This window comes from Saccostrea echinata, unplaced genomic scaffold, assembly GCF_033153115.1.
Source record: "Saccostrea echinata isolate AGI-Se365-2 ecotype Australia unplaced genomic scaffold, CSIRO_AGI_Sech_v1 ptg000054l, whole genome shotgun sequence".
Lineage (NCBI taxonomy): Eukaryota > Metazoa > Mollusca > Bivalvia > Ostreida > Ostreidae > Saccostrea > Saccostrea echinata.
This window is the reverse complement of record NW_026889803.1, coordinates 68,630,006-68,658,003: the sequence shown is the minus strand read 5'-3', so window position 1 is coordinate 68,658,003 and position 27,998 is coordinate 68,630,006. Positions and strand designations below refer to the sequence as shown.

Sequence of the window (27,998 nt, the reverse complement as noted above, 5' to 3'; positions counted from 1 at the left end):
GTTCTTAACAGATGTTACTTCTATATTCATCTTGTATAAAAAAAATTACAATAATAATACTCATAAAGAATAAAAATTTATTTACCACCCAAAAATCAGACAATTTTTCAGATGTCAGCACAGTGCTCCATACTTCATGAAAAGAATCAAATGATATTTACAATGTTTTGTCACATAGAAGTAATATGTAAATTAGCATCTCTACTTAATGTGAAAAGAAAAAAAATTCTATGCTGTAATAATCCATATTAATAAATACAAGTACTATCAGATTAAGAGTACTACGAACGAATCATATTTATTTTCCTGTGCAGGAAATATCCACAGTATTTACAAGTACATTGCTGTGCAACATAAAGCTATTTTTTTATACTGCATCGAGTCCAATAACAGAAATAAGAATCAAAATGAAAGTGATGTCGACACAACAATGAATCAGTTCATCTTTACAAAGTAAAATGAAGTCTGTAACACAGTTATAGTTTGTACACAATTTTTTTAGACAGTTTAGTTAAATAAATTTGTCAGGATGATTTATGATGGAGTAAAATCACAAAAAAACTGTTCTCTATCACATCTGTACAGATCTCCTGGAGGGTGAGTCTAGTCTGTCTAGCTTTACGAATACAGATCCTCCTGATCAGTCCCTGGGAGGTCAGCCTCGTCCATCGAGCTGAAGTTGAGGAAGTGTGATGGCCTGTGAACCTCATGATAAAACTCCTTAGGATTGGACAGCTGGAGCTCATACTTCATGTTAGGATCATGTCGTACTCCTACAAATGTATCAGAAGCATTAACAAAAGAATCCAACAAAACTAAACTAGACAATCTTCAGCAGTACAATTTATTCTATTTCATAGTAACTGAATATGTCTACATGATCAGCCACCTATTCTTTCTACAATAAAAATGAGCACGTTGAGAGAAATTGATTGATACAGTCTACAAAGTATTTTCACTTACCCATGAAGTTGTAGTTCCATGAGCCCTCAGAGGGAGTCATGAAGAATCCAAGGAATCTGTCAGATAACAACATCTGAACACGCTCGTAGTGGGAGGGGAGGTAACCCTTGGGGTTGTTACCAGTGTCAGTGTTCTGTCGTCCCCACTCACAGCCCGTGGGGGTTAGTTTGTAGGCAGTCAAGGAGCAGGACCCAGGGGTAAAACTTAAAGAATTAAGGAATTAAAACAGATTTAGATCATGTTATTGAAACATTCATTGATAATAAACTTTTGCCATGCTAAAAAAAGTACAAGACGTGTTCCCTGAATCAGTTACAGTGCAGAGCTTGGCCTTACACCAGTTACATGTATTTACCTGCAGGTGATAATGACTGTTTTCTCTCCATCCCAGGATGGATTGTCAGCCATCACTTTAGCGTGTGTGGTGATGTCTTGCGGTGACAGCTGTGGTAACTCGTTAGGCTGGGTGTGGATCCATCCAAGGGGCTCCATCTCCTACAAATGCACCACCACATACATCATTTAATCTACAGACTTAATGTGGTTAATACTATCATCCTTTCCTACCTTGAGATACTTGTGGCTGGGGAGGGGATAGGGGAGGTAAACTGTCTGATGAGCTTACTTCTGGTTGGGGAGGGGGAGGGGATGGGGGAGATGATACATACCTTGAGATACTTGTGGTTGGGGAGGAGGTGGGGCAAGTGAACTGTCTGATGAGCTTACTTGTGACTGGGGAGGGGTGGGGGAGATGATACGTACCTTGAGATACTTGTGGTTGGGGAGGGGATAGGGGAGTTAAACTGTCTGATGAGCTTACTTGTGGTTAGGGAGGGGGTTGGGGAGATGATACATACCTTGAGATACTCGTGGTTGGGGAGAAGGTGGGGCAGGTGAACTGTCTGATGTGTCCCCCACTGTGGAGGTAACACAATACATCTGATCTCCTTCACCTGAGGGTTGTCTGGGGGACTAACTCCATACAGGTAACCAGCAATCTGGAACAGAAAACATACAGATTTCAACATTAGCATTATCAGAGACAAGGTATCATGTTGATCATCTCAAAAGGCTCTGCTTTTAGGAAATCACATACAATTTACTTTCGACTTGGTTAAAAAACTGCACTCTCTTCATTCTATTCTTTGACTAATTGATAAAGGTCAGAAAATTTAATCTCTACATAAGGATTTAACAGAAAGATCTATTTGACCCTGACCTCTAATCTGGAGGCTTAGTTCAAGGTCAATATATATCCTTTTCTTTAAGTATAACAACTCTTTAAGTATAGCATCAGCCCAAAAGGAGAGTTAATTTGCTCCAGACAAAGATTTTACAAAAAGACATATTGACCTCAACTTTTAACCTAGAAACTTGAATAGAGGTCACTGCATAGGCACCCTGTTGGTGAAATACAAGGCAGAGGTGCAAAGGGAAGAAATATAGTAAAACAAGTCTAGCAAAAACCCAGGGACAAATTTGATTCATTGTAAAGAATTTTTTATAATTTCATAAAACTATAGGCAATTAAAATCACTTTGCTGTAAGCATTCATTATAAAGTATTTGCTGTAACTATGTTTTACTAATATATTATTTAAACATACAGAAATACTGATCCCAACTGCTTGTTCTGACAAAATGTGGTTTTTTATAATTTAGGATTAATATGGATGAATTTCAGGGACTGGGGGCCCTAATATAAAGAGTTGACCATAAATAACATATTTCCTCAAACTTACCTGAGCTCTGAGATCTGAGATAATGATAAATTTCTTCAGTACATTCTTGGGCAGAATGTATGTATAGCCAGTCTCCTTAATGTCATCTGATGATACATAGATGTGGTTAGTTCTCAGGTGAAGGTTCGTGGCTGAGATGGCTCGAACTCGCCATTCAGTCTTGGAGGCAAATGTGGAGGTCTCATAATTACTGGTAGTGGATGTAATGATCTCGTCTCCATGTTTGTTTACAGTACGTGTTGTTGTTGCCGTCAACTGAGACTGCTCCTTTGTCTGTTTCTCTATCTCGGCAATCTGTACTCGCTGAGCTGAAGGAGCTGAGATTTCCATTCCCAGAATTATATCTCGGATCTCAGACTGAGTCAGGGATGCTACATTAACACTGAAAGGAAAAATATATATATTTTATAAATAATTAAATGTAGATCTATTTCGGAGATCTGAACAGAAATTCTATGTCTTCTCAAATCTATAAATCCTCTTTTAACATACAGCAAGTTTTCAAAATTCATTTCTTAATTTGAAGATGTAGAGGGTCTGGTTTCATTTTGTCCTTTTTTTGTTTAACACTTTCCATATGATCTCCTTAGAGCGCACAAATCTTTTTTTTCCTTTACTTACTTGTTTTTCTTGCCGTAATCAGCCATAATGAGATCTTTGAGCTGGTTTTCTATCTTCATCCACTCTTCATCAGACAGACTCGGCCAGATGTGATGAGCCTCAGTGATGGTCGTTTTGTCAGGCTTAAGAATGACCTTTGTCCTGTCATTATTTACATGTAATGCTCTCAGGATCAGAATCAAACGGGAGAATGCCTGTATAATCAGAAATAAAATAACTACATGTAGAAATCTGAATCATATACTGTAAACGTATTACATTTGGCAGTGTATCCTATTTAGGGCTTTTCACGGAAGGCAGCTTCCACTGAATCAAGTGCGTCGACACGTGTCAGTCATTCAAATACTTACCATGTAAGAGGAAGTAGTCTTCAGCCAATCGTCATACAGATTAAACAAGACCAGTCTTTCAAATACTTACCGTGTAAGAGGAAATAGTCTTCAGCCAATCGTCGTACAGATTAAACAAGACCATCTGAGGTTCAGTAGCTTTCAGAATTAAATCTCCAAACTTCTCCACCTGTCAAAACAGAGGGCAAATAAGCTGTTAAAATTCATCAATCCAACTGACTTTACCTCTACACATGTGTACTATGTTGAAAAGTTTCGACAATAAAAATTTCTTTTGTGTATAAAACTAAGAGCTATTTGCTCTGGCTGCCTTCTATACATACATGTACTCCTTCAAATATATCTATGTTGCAGTTTCTTATAACAACTTTCTCCTGATTTTTCCAAAACTTAACTGTCTTTCCTGGCATCATGTTTCTTGTTCTTGCAGTGTTTAAACATAATTTTGAGCTGTCAAATTCAGCAACTATTGTTGAATTCAACAACATTGTCAAAATTCACTTTTTCTGAAGAAAAAAAATAATTGTGTCCCCTTGTTACATCTTCCCAAATAAGTTATCTCCCTTACCTTAAGACAGGCTTGGAATGGTAGCTGGAGTTCACTGCCCTTGATGACAATGTTGGGGAAATCCAGCAGGTGGACTTCCAGAGGATCTAACATTCCTTTCCTAGTCACAATGATTTGTTTAGGCTGCTCCTCTACTGGCAGTGATCGAATCAGAGCTGCCACTTCCTCAGCGGTCTTCCATTTGGCCAGCTACAAAAAACAGCAAAATGTTTATACACACAATCACTAAGGCATGCTTAAAATGCTCTGCCTTAGAACTAAAATGAAGGCATCATTAAAATTAGTGTAATACGATATCAATTATGCCAAAGATAAAATATGAATTAAGATTTACTGTATCTAAGTGCTTAATAATGATTTTAGCTCCTGTTCAAACTTAAACTCACCTGTCCAAGACGTTTCTGGCCTGCCCACACAGAGGTGTGAATAATCTTCAGGAACAGCTGTCCTGTCCGAGGATTGAAGATAAAGATGGCACCATTGATTGGTTTAGTGGTCAAGTTCCCTTCAAAAGTCTGAAACACAAAAAATCTTGCACATCAAAATACTTTGCTTTAGTTGAAAAATTGGCAAAACATCGTAACAAATTCATGACGTGAGTCTTCAAGGTATTCAGTAAGGCTCATGGTTATCAAACATAGAAACAAGGTTCTGGTTTATTGCTTTTATACCATATATCAGTTGAACATGCGCTCAGTTTGACATTTCAGAAACCCAAAACATCGAAAAATTGTATTTTCAATCTGGTCATATGATCACATCTCTGATTAAATGGTCTTAATTTCAACCAAGCAGGTTTATAATGGAGAAATACTGCCAACTTAATTAGAAACTAATGACAGAGAACCATACCTTGTGGATAGTGACTCGATACACGTTTGTGTCGTCCACGAACCAGATGATCTGATTGGAGAAGAGCTCGCCGTAATTCTGAGATGACAGATACGGTTCAGTGGGCTCAGAAGAATACAGCTGGAGTCCCTTACGAATTCTCTCCCTCAGGACGTACAGAGCTGGATTAGCTTTCATGATCTTAGCCATGGCTTGTTGGATTAAAGGTTTACAACCTGGGAACCAGTTACCATAACCACTGAAATACAAAATAGCAAAGACTGATAAGGAACCAGTCAAAATAAACTGCTGGAAACAAAATATATCTTGTAACCAAGGAATATGAACAAAAACTATTGTTATTACTGCTTTTATTTAAATGTCATACTTAAGTTGGAAAACCATAATTAAGCAGTCAATAATTAATTGTGCTAAATAATAATTAATGTAAACAACCTGTAAATGTACACAATAACTGATATCAATACCTGTTAAGGTTTATAGGCCTGGCTTTGGGGCCATAAAACTTAGACAAGCTCACTTTTGATCTCAGTCTCACTTTTACAAAAAGAAGTGAGACTTGTGAGCTGTCGAAAGTTTTATGGCCTTAGAGCCAGATCTATACCAGTCATGTAGAGGATGGAAGTCTAACCCTAACCATTGTACCTGATAATGATATCCATACCTGTGTAGGTTATAGGCCAGATCTATACCAATCAGCAGGCCTGTAGGGGATGTTTAACCCTAACCTTGTACCTTATAACTGATATCCATACCTGTGTAGGTTATAGGCCAGATCTATACCAATCAGCAGGCCTGTAGGGGATGTTTAACCCTAACCTTGTACCTTATAACTGATATCCATACCTGTGTAGGTTATAGGCCAGATCTATACCAATCAGCAGGCCTGTAGGGGATGTTTAACCCTAACCTTGTACCTTATAACTGATATCCATACCTGTGTAGGTTATAGGCCAGATCTATACCAATCAGCAGGCCTGTAGGGGATGTTTAACCCTAACCTTGTACCTTATAACTGATATCCATACCTGTGTAGGTTATAGGCCAGATCTACACCAATCAGCAGGCCTGTAGGGGACAGAAGTCTAACCCTAACCATTGTATCTGATAACTGATATCCATACCTGTGTAGGTTATAGGCCAGATCTACACCAATCAGCAGGCCTGTCGGGGATGTTTTACCCTAACCTTGTACCTTATAACTGATATCCATACCTGTGTAGGTTATAGGCCAGATCTATACCAATCAGCAGGCCTGTAGGGGACGGATAGATACTCATGTTGTCTGTGGTGTAATCAAGGAACTTGGCTCGAGCGTAGCGCTCAATGTCATGCGAGTCATAGTCACCCCATCTCAGCTGGATATCAATCCAATACTTCTGTGTGGTGGTGTTGTCCATAACATCCCTAACAGAGAACATTAGACAAAATTAGCATTTTGGAAAACTGCCCATATGATATGGAAGGCTTCATCATTTACAATGTTATCATAACAAGTAAGTACATGTCATCATGTCTGCATCAGTTAAGAAGTTTTGAATTTGGTTGACTTACTTTGAGTCTGCCAGCAGTGAAGGTTTGGACACGTTCCATTTGTAGGCAGCAAAAAGGAGAATATCAGCACAAGAACTGTTCATTTTGTAGGATTTACGGGGATGGATGGTCTCTTTCTGAACAGTTTCAATCTCCAGGGCATCCAGCTCCTGGTCAAACACCTAAACAGACAGATAGACATAACCAAAAGTCATCAGTGAACAGAAAGATTGACAAACATATCTGAAAGATCAGAGGTAAACAGACAGACATAACTAAAAGATGAGAAGCTCACAGACAGACAAACAGACATTAATAAAGATGGAGATTCACAGACAGACACACCTTACTAAAACATGAGGACCAACTGAAATTATTCAGAGATCAGAAGTTTAGCAGTTACATCTGACATTTTTAAAACTTCTCCAATCTTTTAGTAAAGTCTGTTTGTCTGTCTGGGAGCTTCTCATTTTGTCACTTATTCTGTTCTTCACAAATGGTAAACAATACATGGTCAACAGTCAGCTTTACTCAATTACAGAAAACTTCAAAGGACTATTATACTACCCTAAAACCTATATACATTTGTATAGTGTTTTACTGCACTATATGAATTGTTTTGTAAGAAAACCATTAGATCCATGCCTCACCTGACAGAGGTCCATGACAACACTTTCGTGGATTTTCTGCCACAAGTGAGCTCTGAAAATCTGGATGAGGGAAATCTTCAGGGTGGGGATTTTACCATGCATGAAGATTCCTGTCAAGTCCAGCTGTACTTGGAAACCCACATATACCTTGAAAGAATAGTTTACAAATCTGTTAAGGGTCGTATGAGAAAATTCTGTTCTATACACACACATGTATTATGTTTCTTTTGCTTCCAAAAAACAGAATCCTTTTCAGTATGTGAGTAATCAATCTCTAAGAATATACATTGTATATGACTCAATATTCATTGCAGAACTTATTTATATTAGCACCATATCTGACGGCTATGTTTGTGAACCAATTAACACGTATCAACACTTACATTGGCTCTGTTGATGGTGGGTGACCACCATAGTGTGAAGCGACGATTTGGGATCTGATTCAAACCTGACCTCTGGGCATTGGTCAGTTTTTTGTACTTCATGGATTCCTCAAATCCACTGGCCCTCTCCCTGCAATACAGCTTGATTAAGGGTCACATTAACAAGACAAAAACAATCTAGCTTTAATCCTTAAACTTCTTAACTAAAATACAAATTAATATGCTTCCTACTTCTCAGAAATATTCTCCAGAAAACAATTTTATATGTGATCAATTCATTCTCTCACACACCTTATCATGTACATGAAATAAAATGAGGAAAACTTAAATCATCCAAAAATATTATCACTTTGCCACAGCTTCAAACACGGAAAAAATTTGTTGACTTTTACTCAGATGTTAGTGATTAGTTTAATTAACCTGAAATGTGAAATGCTTCATTCTTGAGATTTATAAAGTTAAATGTATGAACAATGAGGAAAGTATAGCTGAAATGTGTCTGTTATGTACCCTGTGTAGAGTTACTGCTGAATTAAATTAGTTATGTCCCCTTGTCAGTGCACTCACCAGAACAGACCCTCCCATGTGGGGAGGTATGTCCCAGAACCTGTATCATGTCTGTAAGTACTACTCACCAGAACAGACCCTCCCATGTGGGGAAGTATGTCCCAGAGTCTGTATCATATCTGTAAGTACTACTCACCAGAAGACCCTCCCATGTGGGGAGCCTGTATCATGTCTGTAAGTACTACTCACCAGAACAGACCCTCCCATGTGGGGAAGTATGTCCCTTTAAACAATGTGTGCTCCAGTATACCCTCCACACCTCCCAGGGCCTGTATCATGTCTGTATGTACTACTCACCAGAACAGACCCTCCCAGGTGGGGAAGTATGTCCCTTTAAACAGTGTGTGCTCCAGAATACCCTCCACACCTCCCAGGGCCTGTATCATGTCTGTAAGTACTACTCACCAGAACAGACCCTCCCATGTGGGGAAGTGTGACCCAGAGCCTGTATCATGTCTGTAAGTACTACTCATCAGAACAGACCCACCCATGATGTGGGGAAGTATGACCCAGGGCCTGTATCATGTCTCTAAGTACTACTCACCAGAACAGACCTCCCATGTGGGAAGTATGTCCCTTTAAACAGTGTGTGCTCCAGTATACCCTCCACACCCCCCAGGGCCTGTATCATGTCTGTAAGTACTACTCACCAGAACAGACCCTCCCATGTGGGGAAGTATGTCCCAGAGCCTGTATCATGTCTGTACGTACTACTCTACAGAACAGACCATCCCAGGTGGGGAAGTATGTCCCTTTAAACAGTGTGTGCTCCAGAATACCCTCCACACCTCCCAGGGCCTGTATCATGTCTGTAAGTACTACTCACCAGAACAGACCCTCCCATGAGGGGAAGTGTGACCCAGAGCTTGTATCATGTCTGTAAGTACTACTCACCAGAACAGACCCTCCCATGTGGGGAAGTATGACCCAGGGCCTGTATCATGTCTCTAAGTACTACTCACCAGAACAGATCCTCCCATGTGTGGAAGTATGTCTCTTTAAACAGTGTGTGCTCCAGTATACCCTCCACACACCCAAGGGCCTGTATCATGTCTGTAAGTACTACTCACCATAACAGACCCTCCCATGTTGGGAAGTATGTCCCTTTAAACAGTGTGTGCTCCAGAATTCCCTCCACACCTCCCAGAGCCTGTATCATGTCTGTAAGTACTACTCACCAGAACAGACCCTCCCATGTGGGGTAGTATGTCCCTTTAAAAAGTGTGTGCTCCAGTATACCCTTCACACCCCCCAGGGCCTGTATCATGTCTGTAAGTACTACTCACCAGAACAGACCCTCCCATGTGGGGAAGTATGTCCCTTTAAACAATGTGTGCTCCAGAATTCCCTCCACACCTCCCAGGGCCTGTATCATATCTGTAAGTACTACTCACCAGAACAGACCCTCCCATGTGGGGTAGTATGTCCCTTTAAACAGTGTGTGCTCCAGTATACCCTCCACACCCCCCAGGGCCTGTATCATGTCTGTAAGTACTACTCACCAGAACAGACCCTCCCATGTGGGGAAGTATGTCCCTTTAAACAATGTGTGATCCAGAATTCCCTCCACACCCCCAGGGCCTGTATCATATCTGTAAGTACTACTCACCAGAACAGACCCTCCCATGTGGGGAAGTATGTCCCTTTAAACAGTGTGTGCTCCAGAATTCCCTCCACACCCCCCAGGGCCTGTATCATGTCCGTTCTGTAGTTGTTTAGGTTCCACAGCTTTCCATCATGTCTCTGGTGAGTCCACCAAAATGGATTCTGCTTCAATACCTGAAACAAAGTTAAAGTATATAACTGTTTGTTAACAAAGCTTCAACACCTGTAATACAGTTGTATATTGTGATAGGTTTCAACAACTGAAATGCAAACAGTGATTTAACCCTGCTTCAATACCTAGAAAATAAAGTTAATCTAGAGACCTCGAATGATTTGAATTCCTGCAACTCCTAAACTTGTAATCTGTATAAGCACAAGTAAACCCTGATTTTGTTCAAATTAAACCCCTTTATTTCAATTCCATAATATTTAATGTTCCACAAAAAGTATGATTTTCACCTACTAACAAGACATTTTATTTTTTAACCAAATAATGCTCTCCCCTTTAACTTACCTGGAAGGCTTTAAACTCTGTGCGAACTCTCCAACCTTTGTCGTACGCCAGTGTGTGTCTGTCCTTCTGGAACAAAGTGTTAATTCTGGGAACACCACGGTCCCAGCTGTCTTCCAAATCCTCGAGGGTTAATCTCCTACAAAACAAATCCAAATCATTAGAAAGATGTATAGCCACAACACAAAAAGCTGAAATAATTACATACTTAAAACATACACTCAAAGCACTGGAAATAAAACATCCTATATAAAGTGCATTGTAATCACAGATCACAATTGATATACAGTACAGGTTTGATCTCCCCCACTTATTGACTAACTTCTCTTATAGCATGAAGATCCTATGACAATTACTCTACTGAATGCAGTATAACTCCTACCTGTTCTGTGCGTTGGCCTCCTGTCTCTTCAGTGCATACTCCGCCCACACTCTTTGTGAATCAATAAACTCGCTCTCCCAGGGCATGATGTATCTATTCACAAAAGATAAATATTAAAGTAAATTAAACATTAATAATGCTTATCTTGGGAGAAGTAATCTTTAAATGTAGTTCTGTCTTCCCCTCATAACCCGAATATTGTGCATGGATGGAACAAACCTCAGATCATCAACAATTCTTAACAAAGTGAAAACATGTTTTAACTGACCTGTACAAATTGGGAATAAGTTGATCTTCATCATGACTCATACCAGATCTGAAGTGAGTGATTCCGACATCTGTCTGCTTGGACCAGCGTAGATCTGATTGAGGAATTAGAACGTGTCCCATGGACAACATACCCAGACCGCCCAGCTCTTTAGGGGTGTAAAACACTACAGGGGGGAACCTACTGGGCATCTTAGAATTCAGTCCAATCTTAATACGAGTCTGAATCTTGTTCTCACACTTGACCAGCAAGTCCAGTAACTCCTGCGTGTTCACTACGGCCTCTCTAAAGTAGGTCATTAAACCAATCAGGGCTGTGTTCCACTTGTTCACAATCTGAAGACAGGATATAATCATTTAGTATTAACACATATACATGTACATCTTACAACTAACACAGGTCTTCAGTAGCTTTCTGACTAACATTAATATTATCCTACCTTAGTAAATGTTGTTGATCCTGATGCCATCAGAATCTGTCGTACTCGGTTGTGGAATCTGGACATGGACTCATCATCCACTCTTAGGAAACACTGGGCAGTTCTCTCTTTGGTCACCTTAGGAAAACCACACACAAAATTACATAAACACCCAGTATTAGAGGCATAACTAAGCTGTCCTTCTTATACTGTACATTTTCAATTTCCATGTGTATATATATATATATATATCTATATCTTTGCAGAAAGATTCCAGATAATTTTTTGTCCATCATTTTGGTGCATGGAATGAACTAAAATACTGACAAACAGACTTTATACTGGTTCTTCCTAGGATTTAACTTAAACCTAATAAATAATGGTTAAAACTAGCATGGCTATACTATAAAGATTTCTGTAAGATGCCAAGTCTTACCTCATTTTGTAGATTCCAGACTCCATCCTTGTGCGTGAACTCCTCATGTGTTGTGCGACATTTGGGCAGAATTCGGCACTCGAAGCCGCACATGTTAAACAGAAGATTAGGATTGTCTTTACTATACACAGAGACAAAGCTCTCCTCCCATAGAATAGAAGTCACTGATCGTGGGAGACGGTTCTTAATGTCCCAAAACACAGCACGGCCTCTAAAATCATAATCATTACATGTAAATGTTTAAAATGTAAACACAGCACAGCCCCTAAAATCATAATCATATTGTAGAATCTTGACTTAAAACATTTAATCAGAGTGCTATGCCTCTTTAATGACCAAATTTTGAATCAATGATGGAAAATATCATCACAGATTTTATGTGTATTTTATACTGCATATTTAAACCAGATTAAACTGGCACTGTAGAGCAGGTTATGCTTGAGAGATTGATTACATTAACTGAAACTTGTTCTTAAGAAACTCAACACTGAGGCCTTCAGATACTAAATATATTTCTCCTACACCAAGATTATTTGCTAAACTGCTTATAATTATATTATCTGACTTACAAATTATGATCATGTTTTATCAGTGATAGTTTATAAATATCTATCTGACTTACAAATTGACGTCATGTTTCATCAGTGACTGTTTATTTTACCTATTTATAAATATTTATCTGACTTACAAATTGACGTCATGTTTCATCAGTGACTGTTTATTTTACCTATTTATAAATATTTATCTGACTTACAAACTGACGTAATGTTTCATCAGTGACTGTTTATTTTACCTATTTATAAATATTTATCTGACTTACAAATTGACGTCATGTTTCATCAATCTCATCCTAGAGTCCCGGGGCCAGCACTTTTTGTTGTTGTAACCCACAATATTTTCATTGTTTGGGTCTGGGTGTTCTGTCAGATATCGCTGGATCAAGTCTCGTGCCTCATCTGCTGAGAATCTATCAAAAACACAAACAAACATAAATATTCCTATCTTAAGACCTTCCAGTGATATACGTCCTACCTTAAAATTTTGATATCTCTTTTTATATATTAATATAGAATCTTTATCTGATACTGTATACAGGGTTATTTTCAACCCATGTTATTTTTGCATTTCACTCTTTCAAACAAGTTTGCCCCATATTAAATTCGCCAAGACAGAGTTGTGTTAAGAGATATGTGGTTTTCTTTGAATTCGCCCCATTTTAAATTTGCCCACTTGCAAAAAGGGCAAAAGGAACGAAAATAAAATAGGGGCAAAATTTTTCCTGTATACAGTATTCTTGTCTTTTTTAGACAGTACCTAAAGAAGATGTGAATTCTGTCGATGTATCTGGAGTACAGACGGATAGGATGGGCTGATTCTGTCTCGACATCCTGTAAAATAAAATCTTAATAAATCATTTTAATACAAAATCATAAGGACTGCCATTACATTCCTTCAGTGAAAGAGCTAATTACATCTAAACCGACACAAAATACATAAACTGTAATACCAAAACACAGAAATAGCCATCATCACATTTTACAATAACACAAGATTTTACCTGGAAGGTCAGGAAATCATTTGGCATCTGAGGAGGTCCAGCCATTTCACTGGCTCTGTGTAAACCTAGGACCAACAAGTCCAAGACAAGTCCATAGTACTGGACAATGAAGGAGGCAAACTGTAGTCCACGGATTATTCCATAGGAATTTGTGTGGTTCATGTCCTAAAAGTAGATCACTCATACTACTGCCTTATCACTTCCAAACAAGTTATGAATTTAAGGTGTGTGGGAAAGGTCTATCAACAAACATTCAAAACTTTGCAATAAGAAATAAATAAATTAGTCAATCTTTTGCAATAAAATTTTCAATAGAAAGGATGACTGCACTTAACGCCGGTTTTTGGGTCTTTTTCGGTTGCTTCTGTTGCTTTTATATCTAAACCTTATTTCACTTTTGTATGTTTATGAAAGAATCCTGTCAATTTGGAACTAAATTTAAATCTTAAAATGATTTTAGACCGTGATACAATAAAATGATTCAATGTTTTTTGTCCTTACTGCTTTCCAATTATAGAGAATTTACACTTACCTGCCCTTGATTGAACATAAGATATGCATGAGAGGTGGAGCTAACATTGTAAGAATGGGTCTAAAATTAGACTTGATAAATAACAATGACTTGTTTGAAAAAAGAACGTGATCACTCTTTCCAATCTCCTCTCCATTCTGTATGGCACAAATACACTACTGACAAAGGTTTCAAAATGAAATTAATAATAGGAGCACGTCAATGTAATTAAAGCAGATTTCATATCAATGCCAGATGACTTAACGTGTTCGAACACAATGTCCTAGTAAGCACAAAACATGCTACCTTACAAGTCACGTGACGGAATTTAGTATTCACAAAGTTACCTGGGGTAAAAAATCACGTGGTGAATTATTATATTCAACATGTCACAACCCTTGGTTACAACACAGAGAGCGAATGTAAGAAGAAGCAGTTTTTTTCTCTTTTTAACCATGAGCGCATGTTTGTCTATTAATCTCCTTTTGACACATTATTATTTATGCAAATATACAACTACTGTTAAACGTAGAACAATAGACAAACATGCGCTGACTATGCATGAAGTCAGTAAAAAAGTGGGCGTCCTCATTATCGAACGGAGATTCAAGAAATTGTGATGACCCCTGCCTTTGAAAACAGATTCGAACTTCGTAAATACACACTTTTATTACACGTAATTACAGTAAGTTGTAGATTGGATGTTGACCATTCTTGCAATGGAAAGAAAAAATGCTTGTTTTGAAAGTTTATTTTGTCGCAAATTTCGCCTGTCCTTAAGTGCAGTCATCCTTTTTACAACAAAGCTCTTTTCATAAGGGCTTATTAAGCAGACATTTTTTTCCATTGTACTCTGCCAACTCAATTACCTTGTAGTTGATGACCACGTTGTTCTTGGCTGTCATGTAATCAGCGATGTTGTGATCCACGATCAGACGTAGAAGTCTGTTTAACAGCGTCAGATCTATCTTCTCGTACATTTTCTCATACTTTGTCTCCATCATGACGTTACACTCCCCCTCCCCTGTTTCCCAGACGTCCTGTAGGTTATTGATACCTGTAAAATACACACTGATTATTGTAAACTTATAACACAAAGACTTGATATTAATATGAGTTTAGACTTCACTAAATCTATTCAGTACACAAGACAAATGTGTATGACATAATTTGTAAAATGTATAGTAATATTCTTTGGCTATAATGCTTTAGAGTTACTTTGTCATTCAAAAAGCTTTACCTCCCCCCCCCCCCCTTTTTTTTTTACTTTTATTTTAACATGCATTATCTATACACTTTGAAGTCCTAATCTGTTTGATATTTACACAGATCATGACTTGTTCAACACATGGATCTACATGTACTGTATAATGATCTTGACACTAGCTGTACATTACCTACACAGAGCATGAAGCCACTCATACGTTTTCTGTATACTGACCTTGACACCACTTGTAGACCAGCACAGGTGGAGGTTCAGAGTCCGCTGGTTTGATCCACGGCGGGAACAGCCTTCGTTTGTCAGCCTCGTACCACAGGTACTGGTCCAAGTAGGCATCTGTGATCTTCTCTAGAGGTTCCACGTCATACACAGGAATCAGATGGCTGTACAGATCCATAAACTCAATTCCCACCTACAAACACAGGTACAATTTAAATGACATGCATAATATAAAACCTGAAATGATCACACCTGAAAAGATATAACTAAAGATATACCTATAAAGACAGATATCACTCAACCAATACAATAAATCTGAGTGTGATCACAAATCCCATACAGCTGTCAAGCCACACCATCATTCAATATCTGCTTTATCAGCTGCCAATCTCATCTGTAGCTGTGTTGACAGCAAGCTCTAATTTCCTAGACTCAATTACCCCTATTCTCCAAGTTTCCAGTAACCTGATCTCTATTACCCACAGTCTCCAAGTTTCCAGTAACCTGATCTCTATCACCCACAATCTCCATGTTTCCAGTAACCTGATCTCTATTACCCACAATCTCCAAGTTTCCAGTAACCTTGACCTTCATAACCCCTAATCTATAAATTTCTAATAACATTGACCTCCATAATCCCAAATCTCCAAGTTTCCATTAACCTTGACCTGGAAACCTTCACTTACCTCCTTGAAAGCTCGCTGTGTCAGTAAATGACGTTTGATACGTGAGAGGGCTTCGTGAGGATTGTCATACGCCTGTTCTATCAGACCAAGCTCTTCCCTCTGAGACTGGTTCAATCTACTCTTTACACTGAAACAACACCAAACAAATATTATATAAAATACATACAAACATACAAGTAAATAAGTTTGGTACAGATTTTTCCTTTAGCCACTAGGGAAGGGTGATGCATGTCCGTACCTGTAGGCCTCTTTCAGTCTCTCCAACGCCAGGATAAGGAGCTTCGTGTCGTGTTTGTAGGACAGCGGGGGGAAAGGAATGGGAGAGAACCTCCGACTCTCTAGCCAATGGACAGTAGTGGTGTAAATGGCAACAGCTTCCTCTGCCGTGATGTAGGGTCCATCCTGTCAAAATGTCATATTCATTTCATATACTGTATAAAACATAAACCAGAAAATAAATTAGGCTTTTTATCTATCTACATTCAGAAAATCACTTTCCTTTGGGTAATTATCAACTGAAGCTCCTGTGAGATAAATATCAATCGTTCTTTAGGTAATTATCTCCATAAATTCAGAAATATTTTACCTGTCTTCAGTAACGACAGGTATCTAACCTACCTTCAAGTAATTATGCTGTCGCTCCTGCTCTGCCTTCAGATACAGACGAGTCAACCGACCCAAGTTTTTCTTGCAGACTGTTTTGTCCACCTAGAATAAAGAGTACATTTTATTTACATTCTCCTGAATTGTTTCTCTGAGAAAGAGCACAATTTTCCCTTCCATGTTAATAACCATCCCTCTCTAGTTTATAGATGTTATGTGGGTACATTGTCTCCTCCCTCCCTGCTTTCTGTGAGATATCAAGCGGGTATGCATATAATGATCTCCACTTTAGTGTCAGATGTACCTACAGTCCACTTCCTTTTTTTTTTTTTTATCTGACATTAGGTAGATATACACAGTTGCCCCATTCTGTTTTTTTTGACCTTCCCCCTCCTTTATGTTTGTAATGTTGTAAGTGTATACTTACTGTAGCTCCTCTCCTTATTCTCTCTCTATTGTAGTGAGCAGTGTTTGTCCACCAGTCTGCCTTCGCCTTGACGTATCGAAGGATCATATTTTCTATAGGGATGGGTAGACCAGGGACTTTCCAGGGGATGTTGGCTTTCCAACATCTCCAAGCCTCACTGAGATGCTGAAGAATAGTCCTCGCCTTGTTCTGTTTGATTCCCTCTGGCATCATGTCCAAAATGTCATGCATAACCTAAAAAAATATTTAGACTCTAAAACTCATATCTAAATTGCCAGAAATAAAATAGCTTGTCTCAAGATTCCTGCTCCCCTAACAGGAACTGCATGTATGAATGTCTCATTACTCTCAAGCTCATATCTTTAAGAACCTCAAGTCTTATGGGTTTCACATAACTTAAGTCTCATGTCTCAAGATTTTTGCTAACATTGTCCCGGACTCTCTATGGCAGTCTCAAAGCTGAAGTTCTTAACTTTAATTAAACATTTCCAGATCATAAATTACAATGAACATTTCTGGTTCACATCATACATTGAACATTTCTGGTTCACATCTTACAATGAACATTTCTGGTTCACATCTTACCGCAGCTCTCAGCTCCAGATCAAAGTGACTCTCCACTCTCTGTTTGGTCACTGTCTTGGCCACTCCCTTGGAGTGTCTCCCCTCAAACTGACGTGACAACAGGTTGCCAAGCCAGCGCTCCAACAAAGGGGTGATTCCCCTCATAAAGAACAGCCACACCCTCCAGCCTGGGGCCCAGAATCCACACCCAGGTCCTTTACCCACAGGGCCCTGTATTTAATAAACGGATGTTTTATGTCAAAGAATTTCAAGCATTACAAAAATACAGAGTTGAAGCAATCTTACATTTACCTGTAAGTTACAAAACTAAATTTCAAAATAAACATACACTTGTAGTATTATGTATAATTTAGTATTTAATTTAGTATTCAAATGCATTCCTGAGGATAGGAATTTTCCACGGGAAAAATTTAATGAAATCTTTTCTTCCTTTAAACAACACAACCACCATCAAATGATGGTTTCATATTCATAAATAACATGGAGATTTTGTTGAGTAAAACTTTATCTAGGCAGACTTGGGCCAAAATACATAAAATTGATGTCTGATGAATAAATATGTAAACTGCCTCATGGAAATATAAAGATCTAAGATGCTGTTGTTGATTTACAGAATAAACCCTGGACTGACTTACCGTGTTGAACCTGTAGTAGATGACATGCTTAAGATCTTTACATATTCGGATTGTTGATTTACAGAATAAACCCTGGACTGACTTACCGTGTTGAACCTGTAGTAGATGACATGCTTAAGATCTTTACACATTCGGATCTGTCTCATCAGTTTATATTTATATCTGTACATCCCCGTTAACTGTCCCACATGAGCAAACACGTACTGAATTCCATCAGCCAGCTGTAATATACACATAGGAATAATAAAGCTACTCTAAGGAATATCTCACTGTCGTAGAACGTGGTGTTTTTTGTTTAATAAAATTCACTCTATAAAATAAATCCATATATATCCTATTTTGACTTACTTGGAAAGCATCCACATTTCCCAGTCGATACTGGACATGGCTGTCCACAATCAATTTGGTCAGTCGCAGAATCTCACGGCAAAGATGGAAAGCGTTACCAAACCGAGACTTCTTTCTCTCCTATACATGACAAGATATTTCGTCAATGACATCAAAATATCTAACCAATCAAAATATTCCTGTAATAATTACATGTATCTTATGACAATATTAATCTCATCATTAAAGATAATTTTACTAAAAAGACAAACTTTCTTGTCTATGATAAAACATGTTTTTCAGCATGTGTTATATACATTGTATAATGTCCATGAGACTAAGTATTCCTCCAAGTGAAAACAACCAGGAACATTTAGAACTTTAATCTTAATTTTTCCACAAAACAGTCAGAATGGAAGACAGATTAATATTAAAAGGAGCTATAACCATATGCTCAGAAAAGAATAAAATCAATTGATCACTTTGCTTCTTTCTTCAACAATGGAACAATTTTAAATACATGAATATGACATAGCAATCCATTATCAGATTCTGTGACACTCAGCAGCAAGCTCAGTCCGCCCGTCACATGACTTCATCATCAACGTTACTTAACACAGGATCATTCAAAAAACATAGATTCTGGTACTGATTACAAACTTCTACGTACTTTTGTGGTCAGTGTCTTGACCGGTTTCAGGTTGAAGTTGTAGTCCAGATGTAGGTAGTTGAGATTCTTGCGATGTATAAGCAGATTAAGCATGTTGTAACCTTGGCGACAGACCTGTAGACCAACCTCCACCCAATCAAGCTGAGTGGTCTGGAAAAACTTGGTGGCTTTGAATGACTTAAATAGGTATCTACAAATAATCAAAGTGTTGACTGTAAAACAGATATCTACGAATACGTATCCATTATACAAATGTAAAACTAGTAGTTGAGGCCATATACAAGACAAAAAGCCTCCAAGTTACTTAAACTGTAAATGTGAAGCTAAACAACAGTTAGGCCACTAAAACAGACTAGGAAGACAGATCCTACTGTATTTGTTTTAACTCACCTTTTTTTCTGAGCTTTGGGAGGGCGATGTTTCAGTGCATTCAGAACGAAGTACTTGAGAAGTTTCTGGTAGGACACTCGTACTTTGACAGGCATTCCTGCAGGGCAGTGTTCTCTGTACCTGATAGGGGAGGGAAGGGTAAAGGCATAAAAGAGTATCTTAATGTATTTAAAAAAGTAATACATACACATTTAAATTAAAAAAAAAAAAGTTGATTCAAATCTATTCTCTATGAAAAATAAAAACTCTGGACAGAAGGCTTCAGAATAATTTTTTTTTAATTACTTATGATCTATTTAATCATCTCTATAATGCATAAAACCGTAAACAGACACCTACCATGTTTTTACGAGAGGGACATCAATTGCTCTTCGGCATCTTCCTGACCTCAGGTTAAATGGCCGGGGGGCAAACATGAGTGCAATTCCATTGGCTGTGTTGTCTGTATACAGAGGAGTTTCACTGAGGAACGGTTGGACATAATCTGGCAACTCAAAATCTTCATCATCATCAGGCAGGGGCTCCGAACTCTACAAAGTCAACACCATCAGTTAAAATCCCAGCCACAGTCTTAAGAGATTACATGTAAAATCTGAATGTGATCATCAAATTTAACTCTACAGTGATATACATTAATTCCAACAACTACAGCTACATTCAACAACAGAGCTCTTTTCTTCTATCTTGTACAATGTCATCATAAGGCAAACAGTAGGATTCAAATATTCAAACGGAGTTGGTTACCTTGGAGACATGTCGATGTGATATGGGGTTAATCAGAGGGTCAAAGTAAAATGCAGGAAGGTCAGGGTCCTCTGTTTTAATGTAGACAACATTTGGAGTGTGATACCTATGAAAAAAATAATCCATTAATAACTTATGTAGATGATAGTACTGATAGGTCCTCCAAAACACAGGTTAATGCGTATCATCTACTGATTTCCAGCCTTTATTTCATTTTCTAATAGAAAGAACAAAGGTATTGAATTCCATTCGTGGTCACTGAAAATCCCATCTTTATTAACCTAAAGTTAAATTTTACTTTGAATCATCGACAACAGAGCTAAAGAATTTATCTGAATTGTTAACACAGATTGATGGACAGACATCGACCTATTGATCAGATTTACATCACAAACCATAATTTCATTTTCTTTTTTCTCATTACTATTACATAGTCTTACCAAGACAGATGGACTTGGAAGGGTAGACTGTTGTATAAGTATGGGAAGGCGATGCGATACTCTGTTCTGATTGGCTGACGAATGATGATCTTATTGATGTCATTAAATTCATTCCAGTCCTCATCTCTGCAAGAAATACAGTCATAAATATCAAAAAATAAATAAATAAAAATAAATCAATGAAAACAAATTATTTTTAATGATAAACGCTTCACATTAATTTTAAATACAGCCTGGGGTTTCTAGTGTAGTGAGTAGTGACAAGTAACAAGGTTTTACTAGTGTAGTGAGTACTGACAAGTAACTAGGTTTTTCTAGTGTAGTGAGTACTGACAAGTAACTAGGTTTTTCTAGTGTAGTGAGTACTGAAAAGTAAGTACTTACTGCAACTCTTTGTCCTTGACCAGTGGTTCAAACTTTGGACCACCAGGAATGGCCATGTTCAGAGCTTTTGCTGTGAAGAAGGACTTCAGGTCAAACAGATAGAAGTAGTTCTCATCCACCAGATCGGTCAGTAGCTGGTTACCAAGACGATAGAGGACGGACATGATAGGCAGACTCAGGTTCCACTTCCTGTATGTACTTCCGTTTACATACCTAAAATTGAGAATTATAAAGTATGTACATTTAAATACCTAAAATTGAGAGTGAATATATAAAGTTCATACTGCCATTTAAATACCTAAAATTGAGAGTGAATATATAAAGTATATACTGCCATTTAAATACCTAAAATTGAGAGTGAATATATAAAGTACATACTGCCATTTAAATACCTAAAATTGAGAGTGAATATATAATGTACTTCATTTAAATACCTAAAATTGAGAGTGAATGTATGATGTACTTCATTTAAATACCTAAAATTGAGAGTGAATGTATGATGTACTTCATTTAAATACCTAAAATTGAGAGTGAATATATAACATACATTTATATATAAATGTACATTTATATATCAAATATACATTTATATATGTATATATCAAAAATTGGGAGCGAGTGCATAAAGTACATATTTCATTTAAATATCCTAAAATTGGGAGTGAATGTATATGAAGTACGTACTTCCTTTTACATATCTAAAATTGGTAGTGAATATATAAAGTTAAGAGTGTCAATAATGTACATGTTCATATAATTAACTCTACATAAAAACAAGTCTATAAGTGGCTCATAATTATAGATCCACTCCTTAAACAGTGATCACATGTGACTGATATATTACATCTGAACAGTTACATTATCACTCGCTTACTTTGTTCCCACTCATCATTAATGTAATAGAACCACTTTGTAACATAACTGTATAAATGTAACAGAACCACTTTTAGACATAACTGTATAAATGTAATAGAACCACTTTGTAACATAACTGTATAAATGTAACAGAACCACTTTGTAACATGACTGTATAAATGTAATAGAACCACTTTGTAACATGACTGTATAAATGTAATAGAATCACTTTGTAACATAACTGTATAAATGTAATAGAACCAATTTGTAACATAACTGTATAAATGTAACAGAACCACTTTGTAACATAACTGTATAAATGTAACAGAACCACTTTGTAACATAACTGTATAAATGTAACAGAACCACTTTTAAACATAACTGTATAAATGTAACAGAACCACTTTTAAACATAACTGTATAAATGTAACAGAACCACTTTTAAACATAACTGTATAAATGCATGTGATAAATTACATCTATATGATTATTTAATTAACTGCCTCAGTTCACAACAAAATACTTTGTGCCTACAAGTGGTATCTACATGATTACTTAATTGACTGGCTTAGTTCACAACAAAATACTTTGTGCCTACAAGTGGTATCTACATGATTACTTAATTGACTGGCTTAGTTCACAACTACATACTTTGTGCCTACAAGTGGTTTATGGTCGTAGAACCACTCCATGACAGGTTTATCTTCTTCTGGGTCAAGTTCCATCTGAATAGCTTCCAGCGGTTCCACATCCAAAATATTGTCAGCATAGTCTAACGGTGGCTCCTCATCATCAAATGGAGGGAATCTCATCCTCTTAAAGTGACGCCGATCTCGTTTTTCTCGCCTCATCATGATCCACATTGTCCTGTTTAATGATATCGCAAAATAATATTTAATAATCATAGCTGTAAACAACACTTGAGCCATCAATCTAACTTTAGTTCACAATTAATGAATAACTTTTACACAACATACATGGTAAACTACCATAATTTTTCCAATTTAATTGACCCTGAACTCTTAAAAAAATTATTACTAGTATATTGTCATCTACAACATACCCCAACCCCCTCCCCCCTCTAGCAATGTAATCTGGTTCCTCTACTGGTATAGTATCAACTAAAACTTACCCCCACTGAGCAATGTAAACTGGTTCTATCACCCATGGAATCTCATTGACAAATGTAATTGCTCCTGTGATGTGATATAAAACTTTAACATCTCGGATCTGTTCCCATGGCATGGGCATGTTCTCCATCAGCTTCAACACAGCATGAGGCATGTATTTCAGAGCCCTGAAAGTGAAAGTAGAGTACGCTGCTTCATTAAAGTTGATTTTTGACTTTTTAAGTTTGGCATATTTGAGGAAAGATGAGATTGCACAGAAATAGAGCATTAATAAACAAAATCTGATGACTTATGATTCCAGTGACATAAAACACTTCAATACAATATTAAGACACATTATAAAAGCACTAGATATAACAGTTACAACAATACATACCCAAGATAAACTCTTTTGTCATGTCTGAACTTTCTGTTTGTCATATCACCATGGTCACGGATAATCTTTCGTACATGCTCAGGAGGCATGTCCTCCTTCTGTGCATCGACAAAACCAAACTTTCTCTTCTCACTGTATCGTTTTGACTGTAATTGCTGCCATTTTCGTGCTAAAATATCCAATATAAATTTAAGTGAAACTTCTCCAGGTAAAAATTCTTCAACTTGATGTATAAAAATTTTACATTAGTCTTTACTTTAATTCTAAGCAATGGAAATTTGTCATGGTCACAATTAGTCAAAATGAAGATTGTTCAAACTACCTTTTTCCTGTAGTTTTTCCTCTGACATGTAATCAGGCACTTTAGGGGGTACTGTCTGTGACTGCTGAGGCAGCACCTGCTGTTGAGGAATCACAGATACCTGTTGTTGGATCAGGGGCACCTGCTGTATAATGAAAGGTTGACCACCTGGTCCAATCAGGTATGGAAAAGCCATTGCTGCTGCAAAATAATCAACATTTCGAAATACATACAGGAACATTTGTAATGTAAGCTTCTGGTGTGTGATAGTAAGTTAAGAGTCTTTAAACCCATACTACTTGAAACAAATATTTCCCTTACTTCTAACACCAATAGGTTTTGACTTTAATAATTGAATGCAGCAAGCAAAAATTGATACACAGAATGATGCACCTTAGTGTAGTCTACTTGTGTGAAAAGTTATATTGAAATCAGACTAAAACTCTAGGAGGATTAGTGTTCTGAAAGAATTTCACAGAAATTTCTTTTTTTTGTAACCATGTCAAAACTGCTCAACAAAATCGAAAACCGATATACAGAATTATGTATGTTAATGTAATCTACCTGTGTGCCAAATTATATTGAAATCAGACTAAAACTATAGGAGGAGTAACCATTTGTATTTCACAGAAATTTCTATTTTTAGTAACCATGGCAATACCATTCATCAAAATCAAACAAGATTTTCTGTATGGCCACTGTTTAGGAGATTGATCCCTCAGAAGTTCCTAAAGTTCTTGGGGTTCAATCTAACAAACTGTAGGGTTGCAGAAAAACTTGTTTGCCACAAGTTATTCCTTTTTAAGTAATCTCGGTGGAGATTCGACTGGGCTAGATATTTGGTCTGATGCCCACCGAATCTCGGGACAGTCCTTCATAATTCATGTCTGGGAATTCAGCCCCAACTTCGGCCGGCTATAGCAAGAATTATTCACCTAGGCGACACTGCCGTTCGCTTCAATTAAGTCATTTAGTAGTTTAATTAACTCTCTGTCACTATTATTTCTACCTTGCTTACCGTCTAGGCAAGTAAATCCCAACATAAAAACATTCACTGAAATATCCGTTCAATATATGGCTCCCCGGACGTAATTGTTTATCTCCTCGCACTAAAGAGTTCCTCTATGGTCTGTTTTCATTTCTATCAAAAATACTTAAAAGCCACAGTAAAGGTTCAGTATCACATAAATGAAAACAGACTGTAGGAACTCTTTAGTGCGAGGAGATAAACAATTACGTCAGGGGAGCCATATTTTGAACAGAGATTTTAGTGAATGTTTTTATGGTGGAATTTATATGCCTAGACGGTAAGCAATGTGAAAGTAATAGTGACAGAGAGTTAAACAACTAAATGACTTAATTGAAGCGAACGACAGTGTCGCCTAGGTGAACAATTCTATATATAGATGGCCAAAGTTGGGGCTGAATTCCCAGACATGAATTATGAAGGACTGTCCCGAGATTCGGTGGGCGTCAGACCAAATATCTAGCCCAGCCGAATCTCCACTGAGATTACTTTTTAAGCTCTTTGATGGGGATTTATGATATTTATAAACAAAATAAAAATTCACAGTTGGCAGTTGAATTGGGAATTTTTAATCTCAAAATTGGGAAAAGTTAACATTTTTTGGCATTGGGAATGGTAACATTTATCGGTACCAGTTATATAAGGAAAAAAAAAACGCTGTGATATCTCGAATACCATGGATATGTCGAAGTGATTTGGAAGACCTAACCCCTTATTCTTTAAGTATTTTATCCTGAATATCTCAAATCCTCAGATATCTCGAAGTTTTTTCTCGGTACCACTGAATTCGAGATTTCACTGTATATGGATATCAGACATTATGAAACTTGGGAACAACCAGTTGTGTTGTTACTGTGTTCCATGTCAGAAGATCAATTTGTGGGGATTATATAAATTACTACACGACAGAAATTAAATGTGCTAGACCCTCTGCAAAAAGAAAGCATGATGTAGGCCTACTTATTTATTAAATATCCGATGTCAACTTTAACTTGTTCAACAAAGCAAGTCAGTGTAGTTAAATCACACATTTCCACCAAATGCATCACATTCCTGTCTCATTCGTTTATTGTCACCAAAAAATATATAAACAGCATTTATGCCTACCTCGTTTTTTTTTCTAAATACTGATTAATTGACTTTAAATGGCACGTGTTCTATGTTTTCAGCACATCGTTCATCTTCCTCGCCGCAATGGCGTCTCACGTAAATTCAACGTACATCACGTGACATTGAGAAGTCCGAACCCGATGGTAAAGCCAGTTCAGCTAGCCTGGAAAATTTAAAATATTCTCTGCAGGAGCAGATCAAGGAATTTCTGTAAGGCGACGTGAATATATTTTCAGAGGTAGGGTGTCTGAACCGCCTTTATAGTATAGACAGGCCTGGTGGGTCCGGGGATGGGGCAACTCTCTCAGAAGATCCTGAATTTCATGATTTCCCAGTTAGCACAACAACGTTATTAAAACGTTATAAAAACGTTATGAAAATGTTATGAAAACATTTTCTAAAACGTTATTACAACGTTATTTTGTGTGGTTTTTTAAACGTTATTATAACGTTTTGCAAAAACGTTGTACTGAAATGTTTTAAAAACATTTTTAAAAACGTTTGGAAAACATTTTTAAAAACGTTTGGAAAACATTTTTAAAAACGTTTTGAGAACATTTCTTAAAACGTTTTTAAAACATTTAAAAAATCAATTTTACAACATAATAAACAATATATGTCTTATAATTTAATAAATTTAAATCCATTCATTAATGTTGTCTAAACACTGTTTTTTTTAACACCTGCACAATAAAATTACAGTCTTCCTTCAAATGAAATTTGTACTGTTTGAAATACGAAAAGATCACAGCATCCTTATTCCATTAGAAATCAATCTGTTATACACTTGGACTTCTCTGTGTTCTTCTGAAAAACAAAGATTTATTTGGACATAAAACTTTGACTAAATGATTACCCATTCATACTCGTACATTTCTTTTAAGTTAAACATATCCATGTAATAAGGCATCTGACAACTAACTAAACATACTAGTATATAAAAATCTGATAAACACAAAGAAAGTATGCTTTGTTATACAGTTGTATTAATAAACAAAAAATTACAGGTGGTATTATATCTATATATTTCTGACAACCAACTTCAAACGTACCTTATCATATTTAATAATTCCTCCAGGAAGGTATGGATCAAACCTCTTCGTCCCACCTCTCATTAAATCGTAAGAGATTGTCTTTGATGCTTTGTAAGGCTTGTAAGCAGCAGCTACTAAAATGTAATGTGAAATTCATTATAAGAAATGTAAATAAGTTAATGTATAAACATATTTAACAAAGGCATCGGAAGCAATTTAAAAGGGGGGGGGCTAAACCAACAAAAACGTTGGGGGGAGGGGTTAACCCGAATTTTCACTAACTCTATTACGTCTATCTTTGCAAAAAAGTTGGGGGAGGGGGCTTAGACCCCCTGGCTCCGACGCCTATGTTTAATAGTTCAATGAAAACAACACAGCATTACTAGTACTTAGATCAGTTTCCTTTTGCTGTATACATTTTCCAATGATTTATAAGTTGATATGTTAACTGAATCTTAATGCATTTTCTTAGCATTAATGGTGATAAAACTTACTCTTAATAATTCTTTAAAGGGGTGCAACCCTTTGTCCAGTCTTAGTGAACTGACCCATGGAATTTGTTTGCATCATTGTCCTGCATATCTCCGCCCTGCGTTGAAACCACTGCATTCACTAAAATGAGTGTTATATTTTATCTTGAAGAATGTGTATTTCAAAATTTGATTGCTAGCAAATATATAATCAAGCCTGAGATTGATTAATTAATTTCTCTCCTTTCCCTTCCAAAAGAAAATAGGTTTAACGTGGCATTGTATTCTGTAATACATAACTCAAATTCGGAAAAGTCTAACTAATCCCCTCTTAAGAATTATTTAACCCTGTCTTGTTAAGACCCCCTCCCACACCCATTCCTATTCCCAACTATGTTTTAATTATGTTTTGAAACCCGTCACACAATTTTAATACATGTAAATAA

At 37.1% G+C, this 27,998-nt stretch overlaps 1 protein-coding gene across 1 annotated transcript; it reads right to left on the bottom strand.

The window, feature by feature from the left end:
* Positions 1-63: 63 nt before the first annotated feature.
* Positions 64-26,150, bottom strand: LOC133171572 (pre-mRNA-processing-splicing factor 8). The gene is made up of 43 exons (XM_061306342.1): positions 26,046-26,150; positions 23,933-24,109; positions 23,611-23,779; positions 23,237-23,401; positions 22,756-22,971; positions 21,250-21,462; positions 20,866-20,991; positions 20,426-20,531; positions 20,021-20,211; positions 19,682-19,801; positions 19,292-19,481; positions 18,643-18,762; positions 18,381-18,515; positions 17,660-17,869; positions 17,075-17,308; positions 16,663-16,752; positions 16,283-16,446; positions 16,045-16,171; positions 15,359-15,551; positions 14,787-14,974; positions 13,407-13,571; positions 13,163-13,236; positions 12,669-12,815; positions 11,849-12,059; positions 11,434-11,550; positions 10,995-11,329; positions 10,727-10,819; positions 10,348-10,483; positions 9,838-10,007; positions 7,662-7,791; positions 7,279-7,425; positions 6,650-6,810; positions 6,311-6,502; positions 5,096-5,333; positions 4,630-4,758; positions 4,244-4,432; positions 3,746-3,844; positions 3,326-3,519; positions 2,705-3,086; positions 1,821-1,961; positions 1,319-1,458; positions 964-1,166; positions 64-773 (listed from the first exon to the last, which is right to left on the bottom strand). Exons 2-43 carry the CDS (start codon positions 24,105-24,107, stop codon positions 619-621), a joined length of 7,080 nt encoding a protein of 2,359 aa, XP_061162326.1. The 5' UTR covers positions 24,108-24,109; positions 26,046-26,150; the 3' UTR covers positions 64-618.
* Positions 26,151-27,998: the final 1,848 nt, after the last annotated feature.